Source organism: Schistocerca serialis, chromosome 5 (assembly GCF_023864345.2).
Source record: "Schistocerca serialis cubense isolate TAMUIC-IGC-003099 chromosome 5, iqSchSeri2.2, whole genome shotgun sequence".
NCBI lineage: Eukaryota > Metazoa > Arthropoda > Insecta > Orthoptera > Acrididae > Schistocerca > Schistocerca serialis.
Genome location: NC_064642.1, coordinates 347,703,040 through 347,730,989, shown reverse-complemented (window position 1 = coordinate 347,730,989; position 27,950 = coordinate 347,703,040). Strand labels below are relative to the sequence as shown.

General features: G+C 40.0%; 1 protein-coding gene across 3 annotated transcripts in view; it reads left to right on the top strand.

Moving 5' to 3' along the window:
- The window catches only part of LOC126481221 (tyrosine-protein phosphatase non-receptor type 23-like), a 158,706-nt gene that overhangs the window by 115,922 nt on the left and 14,834 nt on the right, over positions 1-27,950 (top strand). For all 3 annotated transcript variants that reach the window (XM_050104825.1, XM_050104824.1, XM_050104826.1), the window contains exons 15-17: positions 1,945-2,073; positions 12,859-13,043; positions 23,859-24,163. In XM_050104825.1, the coding sequence (XP_049960782.1) occupies positions 1,945-2,073; positions 12,859-13,043; positions 23,859-24,163 (619 nt within the window). The remainder of the gene's footprint in view (positions 1-1,944; positions 2,074-12,858; positions 13,044-23,858; positions 24,164-27,950) is intronic.

Sequence of the window (27,950 nt, the reverse complement as noted above, 5' to 3'; positions counted from 1 at the left end):
ACAGGTCAGAAAATGAAACAGAACGAATAAAGGAATAGTTACTGTAAAGAAATGCTAAGACAGAAGAAATTAACACCAGGTGGATGGCGAGAACCAAGCACATGATGTAATTCCAGTTCCCACCTGCAGGGTTCTGACATCTGGTGTCTGCGGGAAGAATCCAGTTGGCACACATGGTGAAACAGGCATTGAAGTCAAATCTGTCACGTTTTAGAGTTTGCTGTGCAACAGGATATAGTATGTTGCCAGCATACACCCTCTGCCAATGCTCATTCATCCTAACAGATAATTTGGCGGTAGTCATGCCACTGTAAAAGGCCAAACAGTGTTTACATTACAGCTGGTATACGACATTTGTCATTTTACGAGTGGCTCTTGCCATGATGGTATACATTTTGCCAGTTACAGGGCTGGTATAGGTGGTGGTAGGAGGGTGCGTAGAGCACGTCTTGCAGCGGGGACAGTTACAGGAGGCATAGGAGCCATAGGGTAGGGAGATGGATGCAGGAGGAGCATAGAGTCTGACAAGGATATTGCGGAGATTGGAAGGACACTAAAAAGCTATTCTAGGTGTGGTGGGCAAAATGTCAGAGAGAATGGAACTCATGTTAGGGCGTGATTTTAGGAAGTCATAGCCTTGTTGAAGTAGCTGATTAATACTTTCAAGACTATCTTAATACTGAGTTACAAGAGGGATCAGCAGTACCAGGATTGGATGCAATGTCTCTGGAAATCTGCTTTTGAACTAGGCTGGTAGGGCAATTACGTCCAGAAGGCTGAGGTAATAATGGTGGTGTATTGCTGTAAAGTGTATGCATCTAAACAAATATGTTTGCCTCAAATGCCAAGCATGTAGCCAACCTTTGATGAGGTTAAAGTGAATATGAACAAAAATGGAATGGAATTTGGAATAGTACCATGTGAAATTTAATTAGGAGAAAGTATTTAGAGAGTCTAAGAATTTTTACAGTTTAGCCTCACCATGAGTCCATATGGCAAAGATGTCATCAATGTATCTAAACTAAACCAGCGGCTGAAGGTTTATCGATCCCGGTATGGCTTGCTCCAAGCAACCCATGAATGTATTGGTATAGGAAGGGCCATCATGGTTCCCGTGGCTTTTGTATGTCTGACCCTCAAAGGTATAGTAGTTGTTGGTAAGTATAAAGTTAAAGTGAGTGGGTAGGATTTCATAGATTCAGAATCAAGTGGGTGATGATTGAGAAATGTTCAGCAGCATACAGACCATATGTTCGGCAGCATACAGACCATATAAATGAGGGACATTGGTGTAGAGGGAGGTGGCATTAATAGTTACAAGCAAGGAGCATTGTAGGAGTCGACTGGGTACAGATTTCAGATGATGTACAAAATGGTTGGTGTCTTTAATATAGGAGTGAAGTCTTTGTACTATATATTGCAGGTGTTGATTAACTAAGACAGATATATATTTGATAGGTACATTGAAACCAGCAACCACGAGAAATCCAGGGTGATTGGGTTTGTGGATATTAGGAAGAAGGTAAAAGGTGAGGGGGGGAGTGTGGTTTGGGTGGGGTCAGAGGTTCTGTGGATTGAGGTATTTATCCTTGTGAGGAGTCTTGGAGCCCTGCTCTTCCCATTTCAAACCTCCTCAACCTATCCCTGTCTTCTCCCTGAGGAAGAAATTACTTGTTCTGAAACCTAAGCTAGTGACATGCCTATCGGCAACACAGGTATTTTGCCTCCTGAAAGTAAGTACTGCCCAGCAAATCGTTCTTGTAATTTTGAAGTTTCCTTGGATGAATTTTCCCTTTCACACAAAATCCTGTTCTTTTGTTTTAATTTATTTCTAATTCAAGAAGAATGATGTTATTCATTTATATCTTGTCTTAATTATATGATAAAACAGTGAGTTTTTCTGTTTTATTTGAATGTATTCTAAATGTGATGATTGTGTTGCAGGACTTGACACCAGACACACCATCATTTATTGCTACACAGGCTCCATTGCCATCTACGTATGCAGACTTCTGGATGATGGTTTGGGAACAGCAAGTTGAAGTTGTTGTGTGTCTTCTTAGTGACACAGAGGTAATTTCTGCAGTCATAGCAATATTCCCCAGATGTTTAAACCAGGATATTCCTTGGGTAAGAGTGCTGAAACATGTCTGGGTAAAACAAAATTCCAAAGGTGTCTTGCCTAAGGCAAAATTCCTCATCCAATTTTTATAGCAAGCCTGGAATTAAGTAGAACTGCAACATCACAAGATGATCAGGCTGTTCCTGTTTGTGTGCTCATGCCATAGGCAGCCTGTCAACTGGCTGCAGCCTACACAGTTGTAGCACCTCAGCTGAGTGCCCTTGAGCAGAGGTGACCAAGTGACTTGCAGACATGCAGAACAAGGAGTGAACACTGTGCAGTAGATCTACCTGACAGCTAGCCTGCACCTGGCCATGGGCAAACTGACAGGTGCCCATGCCCCATGTAGCAGCAATGGAATAGCTTGTTGTAAACAGTATGTTGCTCCTTCTTCAACTTTAATGAATATTATTCAAGTGTGAATCTATTTACGAGAATGATAAAAATGTATATTTACGACAGAGCTGACAGAATCGGTTCTTTCATCAAAATTGAAAATGAGTGACAGGATAGGGGAAGGAAAAAGTAATGTCAGATTATGACTCTGGTGAGACGACATACAGGAAGTGGTTAGAGGCTAACAATAGAGTAACAGTCGGGATTTTGTCAAGAAGATGCTTAATATTGAGCTGGGGATGGTTAAAAAGTAAATTTGGAATGAAAAAACGGGAAGGAAATACAAGCTGCAAATACAAACAAAATAATGATGAACACAAAAAGTGTATTGTTAACTATGTCAGTCAAAGGAAAAAAGAATGGCAAAAATAAATTCAAAGACAGGAAGAAATGAGAAAAGAGGAAAAGAAAAAAATGGAATGCAGAATACTGTGTGTTGGTTGCAAAGAAATTGGTATATGATGTGCCTGCATTCACTGCTGACTCTCTGTGACCTGGTAATAAATATCAGTCACAGAGCTGGAATAGGATCAGTCACAGAACTGGAATAGGACGAAGTGGGCACATGTATGTGATAGATTTTGCTTCTGAGTCTTCTAAGCAGACCTATGACGCAAGAGGGCTTGGACACGAGTAGCATAGTGATAGACAGGGATATTGTATGGATTCGGCAGATGATGGAACACAACTTTGAGAAGCTTTGGAGATGAGTGGGGTGAGCACTTGTTATTTCTGAGCTAAATGAGAGGCTGTCAGAGCCATGGTGGAAAATATGGTATAATATTGTCAGTCCTAGATCACTTTGACTGATGGAAGATGTCCTGCTGTGTGGCTGATCAGTAGATCTATAAGGACTGTGGGCTGTGGTCTGTAGATGAAACATGGGTTATCTGTTTCTGAACAAGGTGGGCAGGTAGTTTATCTGCATAAGCCTCAGCAAGACATTGACTACTGGATTGAGTCTTTCCTTCTCATCCCGTCCGGTAAGTCTCCCCTGACCCGGGGATATGGGTGACTTTTCTGAACTGTACCCCTTTCCCTAAAGCTCTCCAGTTCTTTTCCTTCAGCCCTCTTCCTTCCCCTTCAACTCTTCTGCCATAAGAAGGAACCACTGGTTCCAAAACCGTGTAAAAGTTAAACACTTTTGTTTTTGTGTTCCCATGCCGTCACTTGCTGAGTAGACTTTTTATCTATCCATTTACAGTAGACTAGTGGAGTGGCCTTACATACTTCATGTAACTACATTCATACACATCTGTCATAGGATAGTGCCCCCTTCATCACTCAGAGTCTCTAATGATAGAACAATAGAAACCACAGTCTGTGAAAGTGCTTTAACTAAATCCCATTGTGCCTCAAAATGTGGGATATCGTCCACGATATTCCAAGTCACCCCTCCAGAAATGATATTTTGTTTCCCAGATATTTGTCCATCCCCAAAACATTCCTGCTTCCTAAGCCCCCACCCTAATATTATAGCTCTGAGGAACACCTAAGTGCAAAAACTGTCCCAGCCGTGTCATTGCAACCATTGTACAACAGTGACCAATTGCAAACTACACACCCAGATTAATGGCCCCCTTCTCACCTTACTCCAGATTGCTACTTTCATTCAACACAACAGTTGCATTCCAGTCATAGCTTGCCGTAGATGGCGGTCATATGTGTGTGAGATGTGTTTGCTTGTGTGAATGTGTGTGTGTTCTCTTTTCTGCAGAAGGCTTTGGCCAAAAGCTATATGTGTAACAGTCTTTTTCTTGTGCCTGTCTGCAACTCAGTGTGTCATCTTTATGGTGAATTACAATCTAAACTAATGGTTTAGTAGTATTCACACCTGCCAACACTTTCTTTCTTTGGAACTGGAATTATTAGATTTTTCTTTGAAGTGTGAAGGTATTTTGCCTGTCTCTTATATCTTGCAGACCAGTTGAAGTAGTTTTGTCATGGCTGACTCCCCCAAGGATTTCAGTAATTCTGAGGAAGTATCATCTGCACCAGGGGCCTTGTTTTGACTTACAACTTTTAGTTCTCTGTCATAATTCTCATAGTATCGTATCTCTGATCTGAAAAATAAGGGAAAAGGCAGCCACTCACCTATAGCAGATTTATATGTAATGCATGGACACATATAACAGAAACCAGTATTCGCGCTAACTTTAAAGCTCTTGTTCTTTTTCTAGCAAAAGTACACACATTCACATATGCGACCACATGGGCATCCAAATGCACAGTCCTGCGGCTTATTTTGTGTATTGTTCCATCCAGGAATTTCCATTGTTGTTATACATATCTTCCCTCTTATCTTCCCTGTCTATAATCCAGGGTGATTCAAAAAGAATACCACAACTTTAAAAATGTGTATTTAATGAAAGAAACATAATATAACCTTCTGTTATACATCATTACAAAGAGTATTTAAAAAGGTTTTTTTTTTTTCACTCAAAAACAAGTTCAGAGATGTTCAATATGGCCCCCTCCAGACACTCGAGCAATATCAACCTGATACTCCAACTCGTTCCACACTCTCTGTAGCATATCAGGCGTAACAGTTTGGATAGCTGCTGTTATTTCTCGTTTCAAATCATCAATGGTGGCTGGGAGAGGTGGCCGAAACACCATATCCTTAACATACCCCCATAAGAAAAAATCGCAGGGGGTAAGATCAGGGCTTCTTGGAGGCCAGTGATGAAGTGCTCTGTCATGGGCTGCCTGGCGGCCGATCCATCGCCTCGGGTAGTTGACGTTCAGGCAGTTACGGACAGATAAGTGCCAATGTGGTGGTGCTCCATCCTGCTGAAATATCAATTGTTGTGCTTCTTGTTTGAGCTGAGGGAACAGCCAATTCTCTAACATCTCCAGATACTGTAGTCCAGTTACAGTAGCACCTTCGAAGAAAAAGGGACGAAAAACTTTATTGGCTGAATTGTCTGTAAACTGTTTATACCAACGTTTAATACACCACCTATCAGGAGGTTTAACACCATACTTCGTTCGAAATGCACGCTGAACAACTGTCGTCGATTCACTTCTGCCGTACTCAATAACACAAAAAGCTTTCTGTTGAGCGGTCGCCATCTTAGCATCAACTGATGCTGACGCCTAGTCAACAGCGCCTCAAGCGAACAAATGTACAACTAAATGAAACTTATAGCTCCCTTAATTCACCGACAGATAGTGCTTAGCTCTGCCTTTTGTCGCTGCAGAGTTTTAAATTCCTAAAGTTGTGGTATTCTTTTTGAATCACCCTGTATAATAATATAGTTCATTTCCCTCCTATAGCCACTCTGTGTATTCCTTCTACTTTTCAGTTTTCTCTTCTTTGGTTAGGACTGGCTTTCCACCTGAGCTATTTGTAGTCATACAGTGGCTTCTCTTTATTCCAAAGGTCTCTCTAATTTCCTTGTTGGTGGCATCTATCTTTTCCTAGTTATATATGCTTCTACAGCTTTACATTTGCCCACTAACTGTGCTTCTGTAGTTATTTCGCACTTTCTGTTAATCTCATTTTTTAGATATACAGGGTGCCCCAAAATAATGTATACACTCTTTGAAACTGAACATCTCTTTAATGAAAGGGGGTTATAAATACAATTTTAGTGGGGTTAGGTGCCTCATGGTCCGACTTAAGGTGGTAAATGTTCAAACTGGTGTCTGTCCATCACAATACACCGTTGATGACGACTTACGACTGAGTGGCATGCCAACTTTATTGTTTCCAACGGAATAGCATCACAGACTTGCACAATTTGATCTCTAAGATCATCCAGTGTGTGTGGTCTCACAGCGTAAACTGTGTTCTTGTGAGTACCCCACAGAAAGAAGTCTAGAGGAGTGAAATCTGGAAATAGAGTGGGATACTCCACACTCCCTCTTCATCCTAACCACCTGGCAGGGTATGTATGATTGAGAAATGCCCTCACATGCAGGTGAAAGAGAGGTGGCACCCCATCCTGTTGAAAGTAATAATCTTCATTTCCAAACACAACACTAAGACCAGGAGTTATCATTTCCAAGTACGAGTCACCCATGACAGTGTTGTCAAAGAAGTACAGCCTGATTAACCCTCTAGAAGACAGACCACACTAGACTCTTACTCGTGGTAGATTAACATGCCTTTGCTCGGTTACGTATGGATTCTCCCTAGCCCAGTATACACAATTATGGTGGTTAATTGTTCTATCAAGTTTAAACATCACTTCATCTGACCAAAGAATTCGATCATGGAAACGTTGCTCTTCTTCACATCTGTTAATGAACCGCTCACAAAATTTGGTTCGCCTATGAGGATCATCCTCATTAAGAGCATGGAGGAGTCTGGAAATGTAATGCTCAAAGTTCTGAGACCACAAAATTGTATGAACACTGCTTCTGCAGATCCCAGTCTCACGAAAGCATTGCCTCATAGATTTCTTCAGGGATTGTATGTATGCCTGCATCAACACTCTCATTGTCTATTGAACTTCTCTTTCCTCCGCTATCTGTCTTCTCCATATCGTGCACTGTTCTTTCAACTTCAAACTTGTCTCTGATTCCTGTAATTGTTACTCTTGTCAGTGGTGGTGTTCCAAATTCATCTCTGCAGCGCCAGCCTATTGCACTCACATTCCCTGTTCTCCAGTAACACTTTAGCAACCATTTCCATTGTTCAATGCTGATAACCCTGAAACAAAAGAAAGCATTGTTGTGTTTTTCACTGCCTTCTAAATTATTACCCATAAAATTGTATTTCTGTCTCCTTTAATTACAGAGATATTCAATTGTTGCGGTTACAACAGTCTCGGTTGATTAATCTAGTCTTGTAACGTCAGCCAACATGGCCTTGCTATGCATTACTGTAAATGGCTGAAAGCAAGGTGAAACTACAGCCTTTACTTTCCCTGAGGACATGCAGCTCTGGTGTGTGGTTAAGTGATGGCTGCATCCACTTGGACTGTTAGAACCCTTAATCGGGAAGGGAAATCGATACACTGAATTTGTATGTAGTGGAATTAGTAACGTTTGGTGGCAGGAGGAACGGGGCTTCTGGGTGTGTGAGTATTGGATTATAAATACAAAATCAGATATGAGTAATACAGGAGTAGGTCTCACAATGAATAAGAAAACAGGAATATGGGTAAGTTACTGTGAGCAGCACAGTGAATTCATTATTGTAGCCAAGATAGGCGCAAAGCCAACACACATCAAAGTCATGCCAGTTTACACATCATCTAATTCAACAGATAATGAAGATATTAAAAGAATGTATGATGAGATAAGAGACATTATTCAGATACTTAAGAGAGAGGAAAAGTTAATTGTGAGCAGTGACCGGAATTTGGCCATACGAAGAGGAAGAGAAAGAAAAATAGTAGCAAATTATGAACTGGGGAGAAAGGAATGAAAGAGGAAGCCATCTCATAGAGTTTTGTTCAGAGTATAATTTAATTGTCACAAACACTCATTTAGGAATCGTGAAAGGAGGTTGTATATGTGGAAGAGACCTGGAGACACGGGAAGGTTTCAGATTGATTATATAATGGTGAGACAGAGATTTCGGAACAAGATTTTAAACTGTAAGACATTTCCAGGGGGCAGTTGTGATCTTTAACTTTAACCATAATTTGTTGGTTATGGATAAATTACGAAAAGGTGGAAATTAAAGAGATGAGACATGGATAAGTTTAAAGTATTAGTGGTTGTTGAGTGTTTTAAAGGCAGCATTAGGCAACAATTGACTGAAATGGGGAAAAGGAATGGGTAGCTTTGAGAGACAAAATAGGAAAGCAGCAGAGAATCAAATACACTCCTGGAAATGGAAAAAAGAACACATTGACACCGGTGTGTCAGACCCACCATACTTGCTCCGGACACTGCGAGAGGGCTGTACAAGCAATGATTACACCCACGGCACAGCGGACACACCAGGAACCGCGGTGTTGGCCGTCGAATGGCGCTAGCTGCGCAGCATTTGTGCACCGCCGCCGTCAGTGTCAGCCAGTTTGCCGTGGCATACGGAGCTCCATCGCAGTCTTTAACACTGGTAGCATGCCGCGACAGCGTGGACGTGAACCGTATGTGCAGTTGACGGACTTTGAGCGAGGGCGTATAGTGGGCATGCGGGAGGCCGGGTGGACGTACCGCCGAATTGCTCAACACGTAGGGCGTGAGGTCTCCACAGTACATCGATGTTGTCGCCAGTGGTCGGCGGAAGGTGCACGTGCCCGTCGACCTGGGACCGGACCGGACCGCAGCGACGCACGGATGCACGCCAAGACCGTAGGATCCTACGCAGTGCCGTAGGGGACCGCACTGCCACTTCCCAGCAAATTAGGGACACTGTTGCTCCTGGGGTATCGGCGAGGACCATTCGCAACCGTCTCCATGAAGCTGGGCTACAGTCCCGCACACCGTTAGGCCGTCTTCCGCTCACGCCCCAACATCGTGCAGCCCGCCTCCAGTGGTGTCGCGACAGGCGTGAATGGAGGGACGAATGGAGACGTGTCGTCTTCAGCGATGAGAGTCGCTTCTGCCTTGGTGCCAATGATGGTCGTATGCGTGTTTGGCGCCGTGCAGGTGAGCGCCACAATCAGGACTGCATACGACCGAGGCACACAGGGCCAACACCCGGCATCATGGTGTGGGGAGCGACCTCCTACACTGGCCGTACACCACTGGTGATCGTCGAGGGGACACTGAATAGTGCACGGTACATCCAAACCATCATCGAACCCATCGTTCTACCATTCCTAGACCGGCAAGGGAACTTGCTGTTCCAACAGGACAATGCACGTCCGCATGTATCCCGTGCCACCCAACGTGCTCTAGAAGGTGTAAGTCAACTACCCTGGCCAGCAAGATCTCCGGATCTGTCCCCCATTGAGCATGTTTGGGACTGGATGAAGCGTCGTCTCACGCGGTCTGCACGTCCAGCACGAACGCTGGTCCAACTGAGGCGCCAGGTGGAAATGGCATGGCAAGCCGTTCCACAGGACTACATCCAGCATCTCTACGATCGTCTCCATGGGAGAATAGCAGCCTGCATTGCTGCGAAAGGTGGATATACACGGTACTAGTGCCGACATTGTGCATGCTCTGTTGCCTGTGTCTATGTGCCTGTGGTTCTGTCAGTGTGATCATGTGATGTATCTGACCCCAGGAATGTGTCAATAAAGTTTCCCCTTCCTGGGACAATGAATTCACGGTGTTCTTATTTCAATTTCCAGGAGTGTAGTTAAAAAACAATGATTAATAGAAAGCCTTGGACGTCTTAGGAGACATTGAATGTAATTAACAAAAGGAGAAAATATAAAAATGCAGCAAATGAGGCAGGCAAAAGAGAACGCAAACATATGATAAAAGGAGATTGACAGAAAGTCCAAAATGCCTAAGCAAAAGTAGCTATAGGATAAAAGTAAGTTTGTAGAGACATATACCTTGCATTTGCCAAGTCGCTCTGCAGCAGCAAGCCTCACATGTCTTGTCTTGCGGAGCACATAAGGTTGGCAGCACATTCAAGTCTCGTCTGCCCATGTCCCATGAACCTGTGGTGATATATTACCCCCAGATATGTAAGCAATGCGACTGCCTCCAAAAGTTTACCACTAATTCTGTGATCAATTACTTCTGGGTTATTTCTGCCAGGTGTACCGGTATGAAATGAGCGTTTTTTTGTGAAAATGAAATACTAATTTTGAATTGAAAAGTAAAAACATATTATTCAAAGTACTGACCATTGCTTTCTATACATTTTCCACCTTTCTAGCGATTTGTGGACACCACACCAATAGAAATGTTCGTCTTTTGAAGCAAACCAATCAGACACCCAATTTTCGACTTCTTCGTAGGAATCGAAATGTTCCTCAGCCAACGTGTGTCCCATTGATGAAAACAAATGGTAATCGGAAGGGGCCAAGTCTGGTGAATACGGCGTGTGGGGTAGCAGCTCCCAGCCAAGTGTTTTGATTGTATCCTGAACCAGTTTTCCTTTGTGTGCAGGTGCATTGTCGTGTAAAAAAATTACTTTGCCATGTCTTCTGGCTCATTCTGGTCTTTTTTCAATTAATGCATAGTTCAAATTGATCATTTGTTGTCTGTAGCGATTAGTTTTCACAGTTTCACCGGGTTTTAGAGGCTCACGATAAACCATACCTTTCTGATCTCACCAAACACAGAGCATTGTCTTCTTGCCGAATTGATCTCGTTTTGCAGTCGATGTTGATGGTTGTCCCGGATCAACCCTGATTTTTCCCATTTAGGATTCTTAAAATAAATCTATTTTTCATCGCCAGTAATAATTCGATGCAAAATTGATTTTCTTTCATGTCTTTGAAGCAAAATTTGACAAATGGTTTTTCGGTTTTCCATCTGTCTTTCATTCAGTTCATGTGGCACCCATTTTCCACACTTTTGGATCTTTCCCATAGCTTTCAAACGGCCAGAAATTGTTTGTTGTGCAACATTTAGCATTGCTGCCATTTGCTTCTGACTCAAAGTATCATCTTCATCCAATATTGCTTGCAATTCGACATCTTTGAACTTTTTTGGTGGTCTTTCACGTTCTTCATTTCTTACGTCAAAATCATTATTTCTGAACTGTTGAAACCATCTTTTGCACATCGCTTCTGATAGAGCATGATCACCATATGCCTCGATAAGCATTCGATGCGACTGTGCAGCACTTTTTTTCAAATGAAAACAAAAAATTAATGCTTTCCGCAAATCATCACTTTCTGGTACAAAATTCGACATTGTTAAAAAAAAAAAAAAAAAAAAAAAAAAAAAGGCTCGTTCACAACAAATGTTCCCTATCGACACATTTGTATCTTAACGCTCATTTCATACCGATACACCTGGTATATTTCCATCTGTTATGGCCATTATCTTGTATTCATTTGTGCTTAAACAGAGTTGCCATTTTCAAACCAATTGTAATTACTGCCGTCTTTGTTCTGTATTTCCTTACAGTTATCCAGTAGCGAGGCATTGTCCATGAAAATTCAGGGAGGTCTGCTCACTATTTAATGTATTGAAAAAATTAGTAGCGGAGCCTTTGTCAGTGGAGATAACAATTTATTTTTTTATAGGTGGTAGATAGGGGTTATTTGTGATCTGTTGGATGGGTGAGAAAGAAATGTTTCTGCCGTGTTGGAAGGTACGTCTTTGGCAGGTCTAGCGTTGTCGAAAGTGAGGTAAGGATAAAAGTTAGGCCCTTGAATGGGAATTAAGCCTGTGCGGGATTGAGGTTATTGAGGCCAAGTTGATGACAGTATTGTTGGTCTATGTGGATAAGGAGTGTGTGATGTTAGCTAGACACAGAGATCGGAGAGATGCTGTTATGGTCCTTGTGGCGAATGATGTTAAAAGTTGAGAGTGTAATTTAGCAAGTTAGGCAGTTTTTAAGGTGGCATTGTGTGTGTGTGTGTGTGTGTGTGTGTGTGTGTGTGTAATCTACTAAACTCATACTCTAGTTCTGAAATATGTGACTGAGAGATACTAGCCTTAAATGTGCAGACTATCCAAAAAATTGAGAGTCTAGTGGGTAATCTAAAGAAACAGTTTGGAAGTAACTGTAAAATTCTAATCAGCAGGGATAGGGAATGTTTTCTGCTGCTACATTCTTTGTGAGAAGAAAAAATGCTGAAAGTTACCTTATTGAATGCAGGCTAAGGGCAGTGAGGAACCAGTCAGGATGTACTCACATGTGTAAACCATATCGTTGTAATATGTGTAGACTTCTGCTGCGTAAAAGAAATTATTATTATTGCTATTATCATTACCGTTTCATCACCACCACTATCATTATTACTAGTATTATTGACAATAAGTTAACTCAGAAACATTTTGTAAAATATGATTTCATAAAGTTGTTTTTATTTTTTATTTTCCCCCTACACCCAGCTGACTTTATTTGTACTTGCAACTTATGTAACTTCAGCAAAGTGGAGAAACAGAGTATGTTATATTTTTTTGTCTCTTAGACTCTAAAAAGTGCCGTTAATTTTTTTCTGTCTGTACTGGCTGAATTGTCTTTATGTTTGATGGTCTTGAGAGCTCTTGTATAATTTTATCGCTATATACAGTTGTTTTCCAATGCATGTAATTAGTCCTGTGTCCAGTATTGAGCCAATGTGACACACCCATTCATCCCTTACTGCTCTTCTATGTGTATTGAATGTCATGAACTGACACACTTACAACAAACAATGTTAATACATTAAATTTTCAGAATTTTGCTGTCTGTAAATGGCCACTTTCTTGCTGAATGATTTCTTTTTTTGTAATAAATATTTTACAACTCCAGATAAGCTATTTTTATGTAATTTTGTATGCATATTAATTTCTGTTCTGTTTTTCTTTTTCAGTTGGAAGGACAGATTTATTGGCCACAGGAGAAGGGAAGTGAATTGACAATGGGAAAAATGAAGCTCAGTTTACAAAGTTGCAATGTTCGCCCAAATTGGACTGAAAGAATAATTTCTGTGTCTCTTGGTGAAACCAGAGCGAGAAGGGTGATTGTTCACTTGCAGTTTACAGCTTGGCCTGGGAGGTAAGGGGAAGTATGAATTATAGTTGTACAACTATTTAACAGTTTTTCATGTGCCCTCATGTTTTGTTGATGCACACACCATGGAGAAATAACCTGGTGTAATCTGCAGCCATTCTTACGCTACCCAACGAAGTTATGAATTATCCTTTACTCAAACAAAGTGTGTTGATTATTTGACTACTCCTCCTTAATGTTAGTCTCCCCTTGCCCTAATAATGAGAAGATACTTCACATCATGGCGTCTGAATGACCTGCCTTCCTTTCCAATATTAAACTTCATATCCCTTTCTCATTACCGAGGAAGGGATTAATAGTTCTGAAGACTAAGAAATTTTTTCTTCATTTATTTATTTCTGTCGGCAGTATTCAGATTTGCCTTCTAAAGGCAATACACAGAGGCTTTCTTGTAGGGTCTCCCATTGCAGTTACTTGAGCGTTCTTGAGATGCTCTTACACTGTCTAAAAAAATTTGTGATGAAGCAAGCAGCTCTTTGAATATTCCTTCTGTTACAGTCTCAGACTGATAAGTTCTAAATAACTCAGCAGACCGGAGATTTTTAGGTTACCTTGTCCACGGATGAATTAAACTTTCTTAGGATTCTTTAAATAAATGTCAGTCTAACGTGCTTTTTCCACAGCTAGATGTATGTGGTGGTTCTGTCTCCTGATGATGCACTTGTCTCTGATCAACACTGCCATTGAGAAGAACTTTCTGGGTTCTATTACTTAAGAAGTCTTTGAGCAGTCACATACCTGAGAACCTATAACATATACTTCTACCTTCGTTAACAATCTGTGTAGGGGCATCGTGTCAAATATTTTGTTTTATTTTATTTTATTTACACTTCAAGTTCCGTAGGACCAAATTGAGGAGCAAATCTCCAAGGTCATGGAAAGTGTCAGTACATGAAATCACAACATAAAAGTAATAACAGATAAAAATAAATGTTTATGAACCCGAAAAAAGTCAGTCCATAAGTTTAAGTAAACACAGTCAACAATACAACAAGAATCAGCTTAATTTTTAAAGGAACTCCTCGACAGAATAGGAGGAGTGACCCATGAAGAAACTCTTCAGTTTCGATTTGAAAGCACGTGGATTATTGCTAAGATTTTTGAATTCAAGTGGTAGCTTACTGAAAATCGAATGCAGCAGTATACTGCACACCTTTCTGCACAAGAGTTAAGGAAGTCCGATCCAAATGCTGGTTTGATTTCTGCCGAGTATTAACTAAGTGAAAGCTGCTTATTCTTGGGAATTGACAGGCCAATGTCAAAATACCCAGACTCATGAACAGGAGTTTACGAAAGTTTCGTGAACTTATACCACTTCTGAGCCAAAAATATCCTTTTAAAATGGGACGGGTTACCCCAAAACATAATACCATACGACATAAGTGAATGAAAATCAGCAAAGTAGACTAATTTTCATGTCGAACAATCACTCCATTCAGATACCGTTCGAATAGTAAAAATGGCAGCAGTAAGTCTTTTCAACAAGATCCTGAATGTGGACTTTCCACGACAGCTTACTATCTATCTGAACACCTAGAAATTTGAGCTGTTCAGTTTCACTAATCATATGCTCATTCTGTGAAATTGAAATGTCAGATTTTGTTGAATTGTGTGTTAGAAACTGTAAAAACTGAGTCTTACTGTGATTTAGCATTAGTTTATTTTCTACAAGCCGTGAATTTAGGTTATGAACTGCACTGTTTGAAACCAAGCCAGTGTTGCACACAATATCCTTTACTACCAAGCTAGTGTCATCAGAAAAGAGAAATATTTTAGAGTTACCCACAATACTAGAGAACATATCATTTATATAAATAAGGAACAGGGTTGGCCCCAACACTGATCCCTGAGACACCCGCCACTTGTCTGTACCCCACTCAGACCCCACACCACAGCCATTCTCAACATTGTGAATAATGACCTTTTACTGTCTGTTGCTAAAGTAAGAGGTGAACCAATTGTGAGCTACTCCCCATATTCCGTTATGATCCAACTTCTGGAGCAATATTTTGTGATCAACACAATCAGATGCCTTAGTTAAATAAAAAAAAATATGCCTAGCCTTCAAAACCTTTTGTTTAACCCATCCAGTACCTCACAGAGAAAAGAGAATATAGCATTTTCAGTTGTTAAAAGACTTCTAAAGCCGAACTGTACATTAGATAGCAAATTGTATTATATGAAATGATCAATTACCCTTATATACACATAATCGCTCAGGAAACTGACCATTCCTAAAGGAAAAATTACAAATAAGGCTAAATACTGGGATAACATGTGTAGCACAGTACTTTAATATTCTACTAGGCACTCCATCATAAGCAAGAGAGTCCTTGGCCTTCAGTGAATTAATTGTTGACTCAATCTACCTCATCTGTATCACAGAGAAATATTTCAAACATCAATCTCGGAAAGGCATTTGCCAAGAAAGTTATATGATTCCCTGTAGAAACTAAATTTTTATTTAATTCACCAGCATTGCTCAGAAAATTATTATTAAATACTGTACATATATCTGATTTATCAGTAACAGAAATATTTTTACTGCGAACTGACTTTATATCGTCAGGTGGCTTGCGGAGTATGGATTTAGATGTAGGTACCTTGTGCTGCTGACCAGACACTTCCTTCACAACTGACCATATGGTTTTAATTTTATCCTATGAATTAGCTGTTCTATTTGCATGCCACATACTCTTTGCCTTCCTAATAACATTTTAAGCACCTCACAATACTGTTTGTAATGGGCTACTGTATTTTAATTGTGGCTACTTCTAACATTTTGATGTAATTCCCACTTCGTTCTACATGATATCCTTATTCCACTAGTCAGCCACCCGGGCTGCTAGTACCACATTCAGAATGTTCTAATTGAAAGCAACTCTCAAAGAGCATGAGAAATGTGTTACCTATGTTATTGCCACTATAAACATCCTGCCACTCTTGTTCCTTGACAAGGTTTAAAAAACTCTCTGTTGTTGTTGGATTAACTTTCCTACATAGTTTGAAATTTAATGTGACATTTGTTTGTGTACTAAAGGCTTTTAGTTTTAAAATTTGTGCATCATGGTCTGAAAGGCCGTTCACCCTTTTACTAACAAAATACTTCACAAATATCTAGAAATATGGAATCTATGTGTTGCCCTTCATCAATAGTTCACAGTATATCTTGAGAAAAAGGGCAAGCTGAGTTTCACATAAATGAAACTGTGCTGATTCTCAATCTCAGGGAAATTTGTTATATTCGAACTCAGAATACGTTAAAGAATTCGGCAGCAAACCAAATTTAGGGATATTGTTCTGTAATTTTGCAGGTCTGTTCTTTTACCTTTCTTATGTGAGGGAGTAGAAATCCTTGGGTAACAGAAGAAATATTGAATTTAATTGATGAAAGGAGAAAATATAAAAATGCAGTAAATGAAGCAGGCAAAAAGGAATACAAACGTCTCAAAAATGAGATCGACAGGAAGTGCAAAATGGCTAAGCAGGGATGGCTAGAGGACAAACGTAAGGATGTAGAGGCTTATCACACTAGGGGTAAGATAGATACTGCCTACAGGAAAATTAAAGAGACCTTTGGAGATAAGAGAACCACTTGTATGAATATCAAGAGCTCAGATGGAAACCCAGTTCTAAGCAAAGAAGGGAAAGCAGAAAGGTGGAAGGAGTATATAGAGGGTCTATACATCATGGGCGATGTTGTTGAGGACAATATTATGAAAATGGAAGAGGAGGTAGATGAAGATGAAATGGGAGATACGATACTGCGTGAAGAGTTTGACAGAGCACTGAAAGACCTGAGTCGAAACAAAGCCCCAGGAGTAGACAACATTCCATTGGAACTACTGACGGCCTTGGGAGAGCCAGCCCTGACAAAACTCTACCATCTGGTGAGCAAGATGTATGAAACAGGCGAAATACCGTCAGACTTGAAGAAGAATATAATAATTCCAATCCCAAAGAAAGCAGGTGTTGACAGATGTGAAAATTACCGAACAATCAGTTTAATAAGCCACAGCTGCAAAATACTAACACGAATTCTTTACAGACGAATGGAAAAACTAGTAGAAGCCAACCTCGGTGAAGATCAGTTTGGATTCCGTAGAAACACTGGAACACGTGAGGCAATACTGACCTTACGACTTATCGTAGGAGAAAGATTAAGGAAAGGCAAACCTACGTTTCTAGCATTTGTAGACTTAGAGAAAGCGTTTGACAATGTTGACTGGAATACTCTCTTTCAAATTCTAAAGGTGGCAGGGGTAAAATACAGGGAGCGAAAGGCTATTTACAATTTGTACAGAAACCAGATGGCAGTTATAAGAGTCGAGGGACATGAAAGGGAAGCTGTGGTTGGGAAGGGAGTAAGACAGGGTTGTAGCCTCTCCACGATGTTATTCAATCTGTATATTGAGCAAGCAGTAAAGGAAACAAAAGAAAAATTCGGAGTAGGTATTAAAATCCATGGAGAAGAAATAAAAACTTTGAGGTTCGCCGATGACATAGAAATTCTGTCAGAGACAGCAAAGGACTTGGAAGAGCAGTTGAATGGAATGGACAGTGTCTTGAAAGGAGGGTATAAGATGAACATCAACAAAAGCAAAACGAGGATAATGGAATGTAGTCGAATTAAGTCGGGTGATGCTGAGGGAATTAGATTAGGAAATGAGACACTTAAAGTAGTAAAGGAGTTTTGCTATTTGGGGTACAAAATAACTGATGATGGTCGAAGTAGAGACGATATAAAATGTAGACTGGCAATGGCAAGGAAAGCGTTTCTGAAGAAGAGAAATTTGTTAACATCGAGTATAGATTTAAGTGTCAGGAAGTCGTTTGTGAAAGTATTTGTATGGAGTGTAGCCAAGTATGGAAGTGAAACATGGACGATAAATAGTTTGGACAAGAAGAGAATAGAAGCTTTCGAAATGTGGTGCTACAGAAGAATGCTGAAGATTAGATGGGTAGATCACATAACTAATGAGGAAGTATTGAATAGGATTGGGGAGAAGAGAAGTTTGTGGCACAACTTGACCAGAAGAAGGGATCGGTTGGTAGGACATGTTCTGAGGCATCAAGGGATCACCAATTTAGTATTGGAGGGCAGCGTGGAGGGTAAAAATCGTAGAAGGAGACCAAGAGATGAATACACTAAGCAGATTCAGAAGGATGTAGGTTTCAGTAGGTACTGGGAGATGAAGAGGCTTGCACAGGATAGAGTAGCATGGAGAGCTGCATCAAACCAGTCTCAGGACTGAAGACCACAACAACAACAATGTGAGGGAGTCTGCGCTTTTTTCCAGTCGCTTGTGATTTTGCGTTGGGTGAGATTCATGGTAAATGTAAGCTAAGTAAGAAGCCAGCGCCATAGAGTACACTTTGTGAAACCGAGTTGGGTTTCCATCCAGACCTTTTGACATGTTTGTCTTCAACTCTTTAAATTGTTTCTTTACTCCAGGGTTGCATATTACTGTGTCGTCCATATGGGAGTCTGTTTGATTGTCAAATGACAATATATTTGTACGATCCTCCTGCGTGAACAGTTTCCTAAATGCTATCTTCAAATGCCACATCAGACTGGTCAACGAGTGACTGGATGGAAGGCTTAGACCTACTTACCAATTTCACATATGACCACAGTTTTCTTGGACTCTTGGTCAGATCTTTTGCAAAGGTATGTGTAATACTTTTATGCTTTGTGCATAGATCTTTTCACAGAAGCACAAATATCTACTAACCTTTCCCTGTCATCATTTGCACAATCTAATTTGAACCGAGAATGCTACCTCTGTGTTTTCTGAATTTTGTTGTTAAATTGTGGTGGGTCTTTTCCGTCCTCAATCCACTTACTAGGCACATACTTCTCAAGACCACAATTTACAATTTCTGTGTCCCTCCTCAAAGACTGAAACAACCTAGTGTATTTCCGTTTGTGTTGTTCTACCAACCTACGATTGAGTGTTGCTAGAAGAGTGCCAGTTTCTCAACATATGAATGAAGAATCTAGTTGGTACACCATTGGGGCCAATACTCTTTTCTCTGTCATGCGTCTCCAGTTGTGTCTAATTCTGGAAATAGGTAGTTGTGTATCTTTCATTTATTCCATTTGTGCTGCAGTTAAAAGTAAAATGTAACATTTCAGCCTTCACTTTATCTTCCGTTTTGCTGTTGTTGTTATTTTCAGCAGACATCTAGACACACTTTTGATCTATTTCTGTCTGCCGTTATGATAAACAGGCATTTGGGCAGAAATTTTTGATCCATTGATTAATGGATTGTACATTGGACAAAAACCGAGGATAAAGGCAACTTGGCAGATAAGTTCTTGCTTTTAAATTCATTGAACTTTTTCTAACATAGTTGGCACTACACAGGGTATCCCAGGTGTAATGCTCAATTTTTCAGAGATGTGACAGGAATGACCATTTGAAGCAAAAAGTTTAGTAAGTATGGGCTCTAAAATGCATGCCTCAAGAGCTATGAGCTCTTCTTTATCTTCAGTACTGTGGAACTCATTTCTTCTACTGAACAAGTGTTCGTAGCTCATAAGGTATGCATATTAGAGCATCTGTTTACTAGGTTTTTTTTTCCCTCCTCCTTCGAGTGATTGTTTCTGTCATATCCCGAACACTGGCTATACCTTCTGGGACACCCATTATTTGTGTTAATTTTGTTTAGTTCCTGCTTGTCATCAAGGATGTAGTTTCATTTGAATTTTTGTGCACTTCTTTCTATTTTATAATAATTTCATAATATTATTGACCGTGATGGGTCCTTCCCACACCCACTATGTTTCTGGCACATACGTATCTAGCACAGTGCCTATAGCAGTTTTGAATTTTTGCCAGAGATCATCTAACTTATTCTTCCAAGAGTTGAATGTTTGCTGCTGGCTGTATTTTTTATCATTTTCTTGCCATGCTTGATAAGGCTAAATTACTTGCTACCTTTCTTTACATTTTTCTAACACTAGTGATCAATAATGCTATGATACCTTTATGATTGATGATTGCTAATTCTGCATTCACTGCCGTGAAAATGCCAGACATTTTTGCTTTTAGCTGATCCAATGCATGCCCTGTGAGTGAGGGTTGTCTAATCAGATTCTCAAGGCAATTTTCATAATAAAAAAGAAATGAATTCAGTACCATGCCACAAGCTTTGTCCCCTCACTTCTGCTCCGAATCATCTGTGTCACCCATCTGTAGCTAACAAATTGAAATCTCTCACTGTTTATAATAGCATAATTGGGAAATATACACAATATGTGCCAAGCTTTGTCTGTAGTACTTCACTACTTTGATACGTGCTGTGAATGGACGATAAATACATTCAAGTACTTTTTTCAGCATACCTTTGTTGCTTCATTCCAATCTCAGCATTGCGTCTTAACTCCATTTATCTTATTAGAAATTACTCGGCTTCCTGTCACTGCATTGTTGTCATTATCAAGGACTAAACAGTCACTGGTTTATTCCACTCTCAAGAATTTTGCTCGGTAACTGGGCTTTTCTTTGCAATAAATGCGAAGTCATCATTTGTATTCAGCATGTTTTACACATACAAATTCCGTTCGGAAGTAAAGATTTCATTGCTATTTATGCCTGGTTTCAGCCAGCTATCTGTTTCGGGTATTCTCCCCCTCCCCCTCCCCGTCCCCCTTCCAATCTCTGTCTCTCTAGTTGTCATGCTACTACACTGAATCTTTTGGACACCTGTCCTGTTGAGGTGACTCTACAGTTTTCCAGCCAATAGTGCAGGTCAATGAATTTGGATTATGGAAAGTCGCAGAATTGATGGTGCCACCAGTTTAAGCCTCTCACACAATTGCAAACCAGAGGACAACACTCAGTCCAACAGATTACATTACGAGATATATGCTGTTCTTCCACCTTGCAATCAGTGATAGCCTTCCCCATCAATTTGTCTAGATGCCAAAATGAGCTGAGGATAGTTCCTGAACCCAGCAAAGTTATCATTGGTGGCAGTATGAACCACAGCTTGCAAGTTGCACCAGTTGTGTTCAGCAGCAGCCAGTAGATTCTCCTACGAGACTTTTCTGACATATATATACCAAGTCCGCACTGGTCTTTGTTCCTTACTGATCACTGTTTTCTTTATGGGATCCATCATCCGCTTAATATTGGAGCTTGCAGTAGTGAACAATTCCTCCATCTGTTTAAGTCTAATGTAGTTGGAAGGTAGTCCTTGTCATAACAGAAAAGTTACTTTTGGTTGTGTAGGCGTCCTATCAGCAACAGGAACACTTCATGTCAGTAGTTACAGCATACAGAGGCAGACATCCAGTCGGTTCTCCCATTAGCTATCTGACCAAAGACCCATGTGCCCTCCCGGCCCCTGTCATTCACGTTTGGGTAATGATGTACCACTGCATACACCTGATAGCTGCTACAGTCCAAGGAAACAGCTGAATTCTGTTGACCGTGACCAATACAGCTTCTAACTCCATGAAGACGACAGTCAGCTTCCCATCCATCCGCATACAACAAATCCAGTTGATTGGCATTTTACATCATAAGATAAAACAGTCTAAACATCTGAAAGAATCTAAAGAAATGACACACTGTAAAAACTAGTGAACTAAATATGATGTGCAAATTAAGCACTGCAACAGCTGTAAGTGACACTCTATATATGCCCTACTTGACTGATGAGGCAGTAGTGAGCTAAGTCTTTGAAAAGGCTGACACACTCAAATGAGGTACAGTGGTACCTATTTTTGACCGGAGCCATATTACAAAATTTGTTCGCACAAGGCTAGCTCTTGGAGATAAACGCTACAGCACACACAGATAAAAGCTACCAATCATTCTTTTCCATTGTATTAAGTAAAATAAATACTTTGCGCAAACTAAGTGCTGCAACTTCTAAGAAAGCTGAAGCAAGTACTTGTACTATTACTAATCACTCGATTTACTGTTCTATTCTTATATGTGTCAAACAAAAGTAATTGTGTAACTGCATGTCTGAATCCCTTGCCATTGTGGTCTTTCTGTAAGATGAAGAGTTAAGATAGTGGAATTGTTTCACATGAAGAGTTAAGACAATAGAATTGTTTCACAGTATGTAAAAATATGAGGGTGGATCAAAAAGTAATCGAGTAATTTAATAATGAACATGCAACAGTTGAAGTAACAATTGAATTGGTGCAGATCATATGCGAACTGTCCTCTAAACAACCCCATTCAGCATAGTCAGGGCTGTACACATTTACACCATCGCTGAATTCAAACATTCATGACCCGTGATTTTAAAGCTGTTTTAGCCTCACCCAAGCCATTGAATTTGTAACCATGTAGGATCAGAGTCCCAAACAGGCGGAAGACAGATGGGACCAAATCGGGGCTGTAGGTTGCATGAGGCACCACCAACCTGTGTATTTTTCCTGTCACTTAGATTGTGAAAAATGACAAGTGGCATGTACATTATCATGATGAAGCTTGCATGGGAATGCACTTAGCTGGGGATGTAACTTAGAATATTAAAAAGTGGGAAGAAGGAAAACTCTTTTAATTTTTCCTCATTTGCTTTTATACCTGGATTCAACAATTGTGCAAATGTTTACAATGTTACGTGTATGTTATTAACTTTTTTTATAACACAGGAGGCATTATTTACTGATGATCCTTATATATGTTGTTATTCCCAACAATACACAATACAAGCCACTTTGTCATTATGTCAGTAGAATGAGACAGGACCGACATCAAATGAACTTTGTTACATTGCATGCAGACGTTTTGTATTATTGCCTTACTGTTATTTATAATCTCTGATGTATTTCAAAAGACACATAATTTATTCAAACACAGTGCTGCAACCAAATTCCTCCAAGCAAAATGAGAAGGAGGAAGATGCAATTTTCCGTGCTGCTGGTATTCATTCTGTACGCTTCAAGATCTGTGTCCAACTAAAGGAAAACTAAACTTTTGGTGAAATACAACGAGCTTTTATCAATTTTTATGTATGTCATCACATACATCAAAAATATGGAAAGGATAGATTGCTACTCACTGCTTAGAGGAGGTGTTCAGTTGCTGATAGGCACAATGAAAAAGACTGCTGAAATATTTCGAGCTTTTGGGCAAAGTCGTTAAAGAGAGAGCGCTCTCCCTCCTCCCCGCTCTGCCCCCTCCCCGCTCTGCCCCCTCCCCGCTCTGCCCCCCTCCCCGCTCTGCCCCCCTCCCCGCTCTGCCCCCCTCCCCGCTCTGCCCCCCTCCCCGCTCTGCCCCCCTCCCCGCTCTGCCCCCCTCCCCGCTCTGCCCCCTCCCCGCTCTGCCCCTTTCATCACAGTCTCATGACACTTACCTAGCAACCCTATCCTGTCCCCACCATGTCCATGACCCCACAGGCAGCACAACACCTTCCCCCACCCCTATTCTGCTCTCCCCATTCCCACCCCATGCCAATTCCTTACCACCACCACCACCACCCACCCACCCATCCCAGAAGACTGCTGCTAACGTCAGACACTATTGCAGTCGGGTCCCAGCGCCCAGCGATATTGGTCATTTGTGTGTGAGTTGTGCTTGTGTGAAGGTGTGTGGGTTTTCTATTTTGGAAAAAGGACACACAGTATTTTTTTGTTGTACGTATATTATGCGACTCTATGCTTCCTCTTTGAGGTGAGCACAATCTGTCCTTTCCATGTAGTTGTTATTCCAGTCTGGACTTTCCGTTGTTTCATTTCACCACATACATCAGTTATTTTAAGTATAATATTTTATACTTACCATGCTTACTTTACGTTTTGGCAGCTTAGACATGGATTGTATGTTCCAGCTCATTTCCAGCATCACCAGGACCTTTCCTCAGTTTTGTATCAGAGACACTCAGCCTGTACAAACAGCAGCGTAATACTGCTCATCCAGTTGTTGTTCACTGCCTCTCAGGAGTTGGCCGGACAGGTCTGTTTTGTCTGGTATGTGCAGCAGTGTGTGAAGTGCGAGCTGGCCATGGATTACTGGATTTGGTGGCAACCACCGCTATTATGAGTACTAACCGCAAAGGTTCTCTGCGCGATCGTGAGCACCTTAAATTTGCATATCAGTCTGTTCTTTATTATGCACAGGATCTGCTTATGAAACGTGAGTAACAACAATAAATCAGCAAATTGTACCTCTATCTGTGTTGTCATTTTCTTTGTAACAGACATTATGTTTTTGTGCTGAGCCTGAAGAAAGGTGATCACTAAATTGCATCATTTGAAGAGAGTGGTACTTTGTTTATTCATCCGAAAAAGTCAGCCATTGTGGATTATTATTTTTGACACTACACCATCAACTGCAGTGCACGTTTCTTCTTGCTTCTCCATTGTAAAATTAATGTTAGGCCGTATTTATTTTTATATTTGTTTAGCTGTATACTAACAATGGAGATTCCGTCCTCTAGTTACACAAATGTGCAGTAACTGAAACATTGTCACTTTGCTCGTTAAATTATGTTACAGCAACAGTACCTCTATTATCTTATTCTTTAAGATGTTTGTTATATTTCCTTTGCTTCAATTAGAAGTTTGATATTCAGTCTGGATTTCTGAACCATCCCTAAGTCTAGCTCAGAAAGCAACTCTTGTATGATTTTTAAAATTTATTAGCTGTGCCAGGCACGTATTGCAAAGCTACTTCTTCTCTCTAAGTAGGTGTACATTTACAAACCAGACACATTTACACATACAAAATAAATGAAAGACTGTATTATGGAAAGGAAAGTGGCTACTCACCCTGCAGCAGAGATGCTGAGTCACAGATAGGCACAGGAAAAAGACTCTCTCTCTCTCTCTCTCTCTCTCTCTCTCTCTCTCTCTGTCTCTCTCTCTCTCTCTCTCTCTCTCTCTCTCTCTCTCTCTCTCTCCAGTGTGTGTGTGTGTGTGTGTGTGTGTGTGTGTGTGTGTGTGTGTGTGTGTTGTTAATGAAGGTCTTAATGGCTGAAAGCTTTATTTGTGAAAGTCTTCTTGTTGTGCAAATTTGCGACTCAACATCTCTGCTATATGGTGAGTAGCAACTTTCCTTTTCATAATATTGTTATATTCCATCCTGGATTTTCCATTGTTGAAATGAATGACAGTGATTTTTGTGTGTTACTTTAAATAAGAAAAAGTTCAGTCACATGCTTTGGGGTACACACTACATTTGATCTTCCCATATTCTGCAAATATATATATATATATATATATATATATATATATATATATATATATATATATATATATATTTGCTGTTCCACTCATGAGCATGCAATGTATCAATTGAATATGTAAAAACCATTGACTTTCCAGAAGCAAATGAACTTATACCTTGTTGAAGGTCATTAAGAATATAAGGCAAATTAGGAACTGCACTCATTTGGAATCAATTGATGGGAATGCGTGGAATAAGCACATTTTCTCCTTTTGACTTACCATTCAGAATTGTTGCTGCAATTATGTATGGAACAACTTTTGGCAGCAAGCCTGGCTCCATTGCACAATCATGGTAGATTAATGTAGTGCTAAAAAATTAATAGTGCAATGATTTTGATTGACAATCTGTGTGGTGGCACACCAGAAAGTGTCAACAAATTTAAAAACTCGATTGGACATTTTAAAATTTTATCCACATTCTTCATACTATCAATCAATTTGTCGGTGACAGACTCATCCGCAATTTGTTCATAACTAGTGTAGTTGATAACTTTGATGTCAGTGTTTCTTGCTGCCAAAATTGTACTTTTGCAGGACAATTGGTGAGTTTTGCAATTGGTGGCAGTTTATGGGAAAGCGTACTGAATTAATTATTTGGTCAATGAAACAATTACATGAAAAATCAATGGAGATGAAATATATTTGGTGTCGGCATCTACCTGTACTTTTCCATTTCCTATGTCCAGTAGCCATTTTGAAAATATAGATGAAGCATTGCTCTGCAGATTTAGCGTATTTTGGTCTTTAATGTGAGTTTTGCCACATACTTCATCCATTTTTTTAACAAATTTCTACCCTGCAGTTTCATCTGATTTCTGAGGAAACGTAATTGTGCCAGTAACTGATTGTCATTTCAAGAAAAATTACTGTTGCTGGCAACACTCTGATACTTTGCTTCTTTTGAATTGTGCAACTCTAGAGAGGACATTCAATGTATCTGTGGTTTTGAACTGTGTGGCATAGTCTTTGGCCTAAAAACATCTTGGCAAAATTACTGACTTACTGCAGTGCTCATTTCCACAATGTGATTGATACATTGAACCCAAAAATGAGAGATAGACTGTGCTTCATGTCTTTAAGTCGACATTTACAGGAAATAAATACCAATTGGCCATTTTCAGACACCCCTTCCCATCACCAACCCCAGTCCTAGCAATAATTGTGATATCTTACTCACACAGGTTTTTTTTTTCCATATAATGAGATGTGTAAACCAAATTTGGTTGAAATTGTTCCAGATGTTCTCGAGTTAGGCTTTTATGTCGTGCCTTTTCATACGTACCCATAGGGGTACTAGGGGTGTCTTACCATGGGAAGAAATTTTCCTGATAGCAGGTGATACATGTGACAATTTTGGCAGAAATTCCTTGAGGTGTTACAGAGATACACTGATATGTCACTGCTTTTACCCGACCCCTTACCTTCCCTTACATCAAACTCCAGGGGTGAAATATCACTGTGACAGTCTCCAGTAAGTTTAGCGACTTCATAAACTGTGGATTTGATACTAATATTGGCCTTTAGCCGAATATTTTTGCATGTCTCATCTTCTAATCCCCATCCCACACCCCTAGTGGTGGTTGGGTTACATTATCACCACGATATTGTGATTATACAAATAAATGTGTATAAAATTTGGTTGAAATTGCTCCAGGTGTTCCTGAGATAAACTTCTATGTCACCCTCTTCTCACCCCCAGCCCTATGAATAATAGATAGTTCTTACTCCCACAGAAACCTTTGTAAGCATGCAAACAACCACACAAGAAAATTTGAATGTAATGAGATGACTGCTATAGGAACACATAAGAAGACAAACAAATATTCATTTTTATGTATTGTATACACTTCTCAATTACATATCAGTTTGCTGCCATGAATCTGAAATCAGGAAATCATTACATTTATTGTTAGTGCATCTTCTGTGTCTCTGATACCTGTTTGTAAGTGATATTGTTTCATAAATTTGTAATTTTGTCAGTTTACATTAAATGTAAAGTTCCTAAACTGGAAGTGAAGGACTTTTTTTAAAAATAGAAAGTACACTTATAAGTGTCGTCCCATTTTAGGTCTATGTGCTTTGTCTACAATTTTGCCAGTGATTAGATTCTATCCCTAAATTGCGGTACCTGATCATCTGCAATGTCCCTATTTGTTGCTCCATGGACTACTTTATTGAAGTCTTCTCTCTCTCTCTCTCTCTCTCTCTCTCTCTCTCTCTCTCTCTCTTTCTCTTTCATGTAGTTGTTCCTGAAGACTTCCATAGTATTTGCCATTTATTACCTAACCCTATGTGAGGTAAAGCAAAGAAGAATCGGTGTTACATCCCAGAAAAAAAAATGGCCATATACTATCTTACAAATAGCCCAGAACTACCAACCTTCATCCACTTTTTCAGTTCTATTTTCATTTATAAGCATAGCACTGTGGACTCACACCTGATGCACTGTAACAAAAGAGTGCACAAAATCAGTTTTTTTGTCATTTATTTTCACATTTAATCCGTAATATAAAAATGGACTTTGACTTTCACATGGATCATCTTCAAAAGATGTACGGCACCTTTGGATTGAACACTCATTTCTTATTTGTTGAAAATTATATAGCAGACTATTACTAAACACTCACAAATTTCTGATAAATTTATGTTGGCAATAAAACATCCGACTTTGCAACATGATCTGCTTCTCCCCT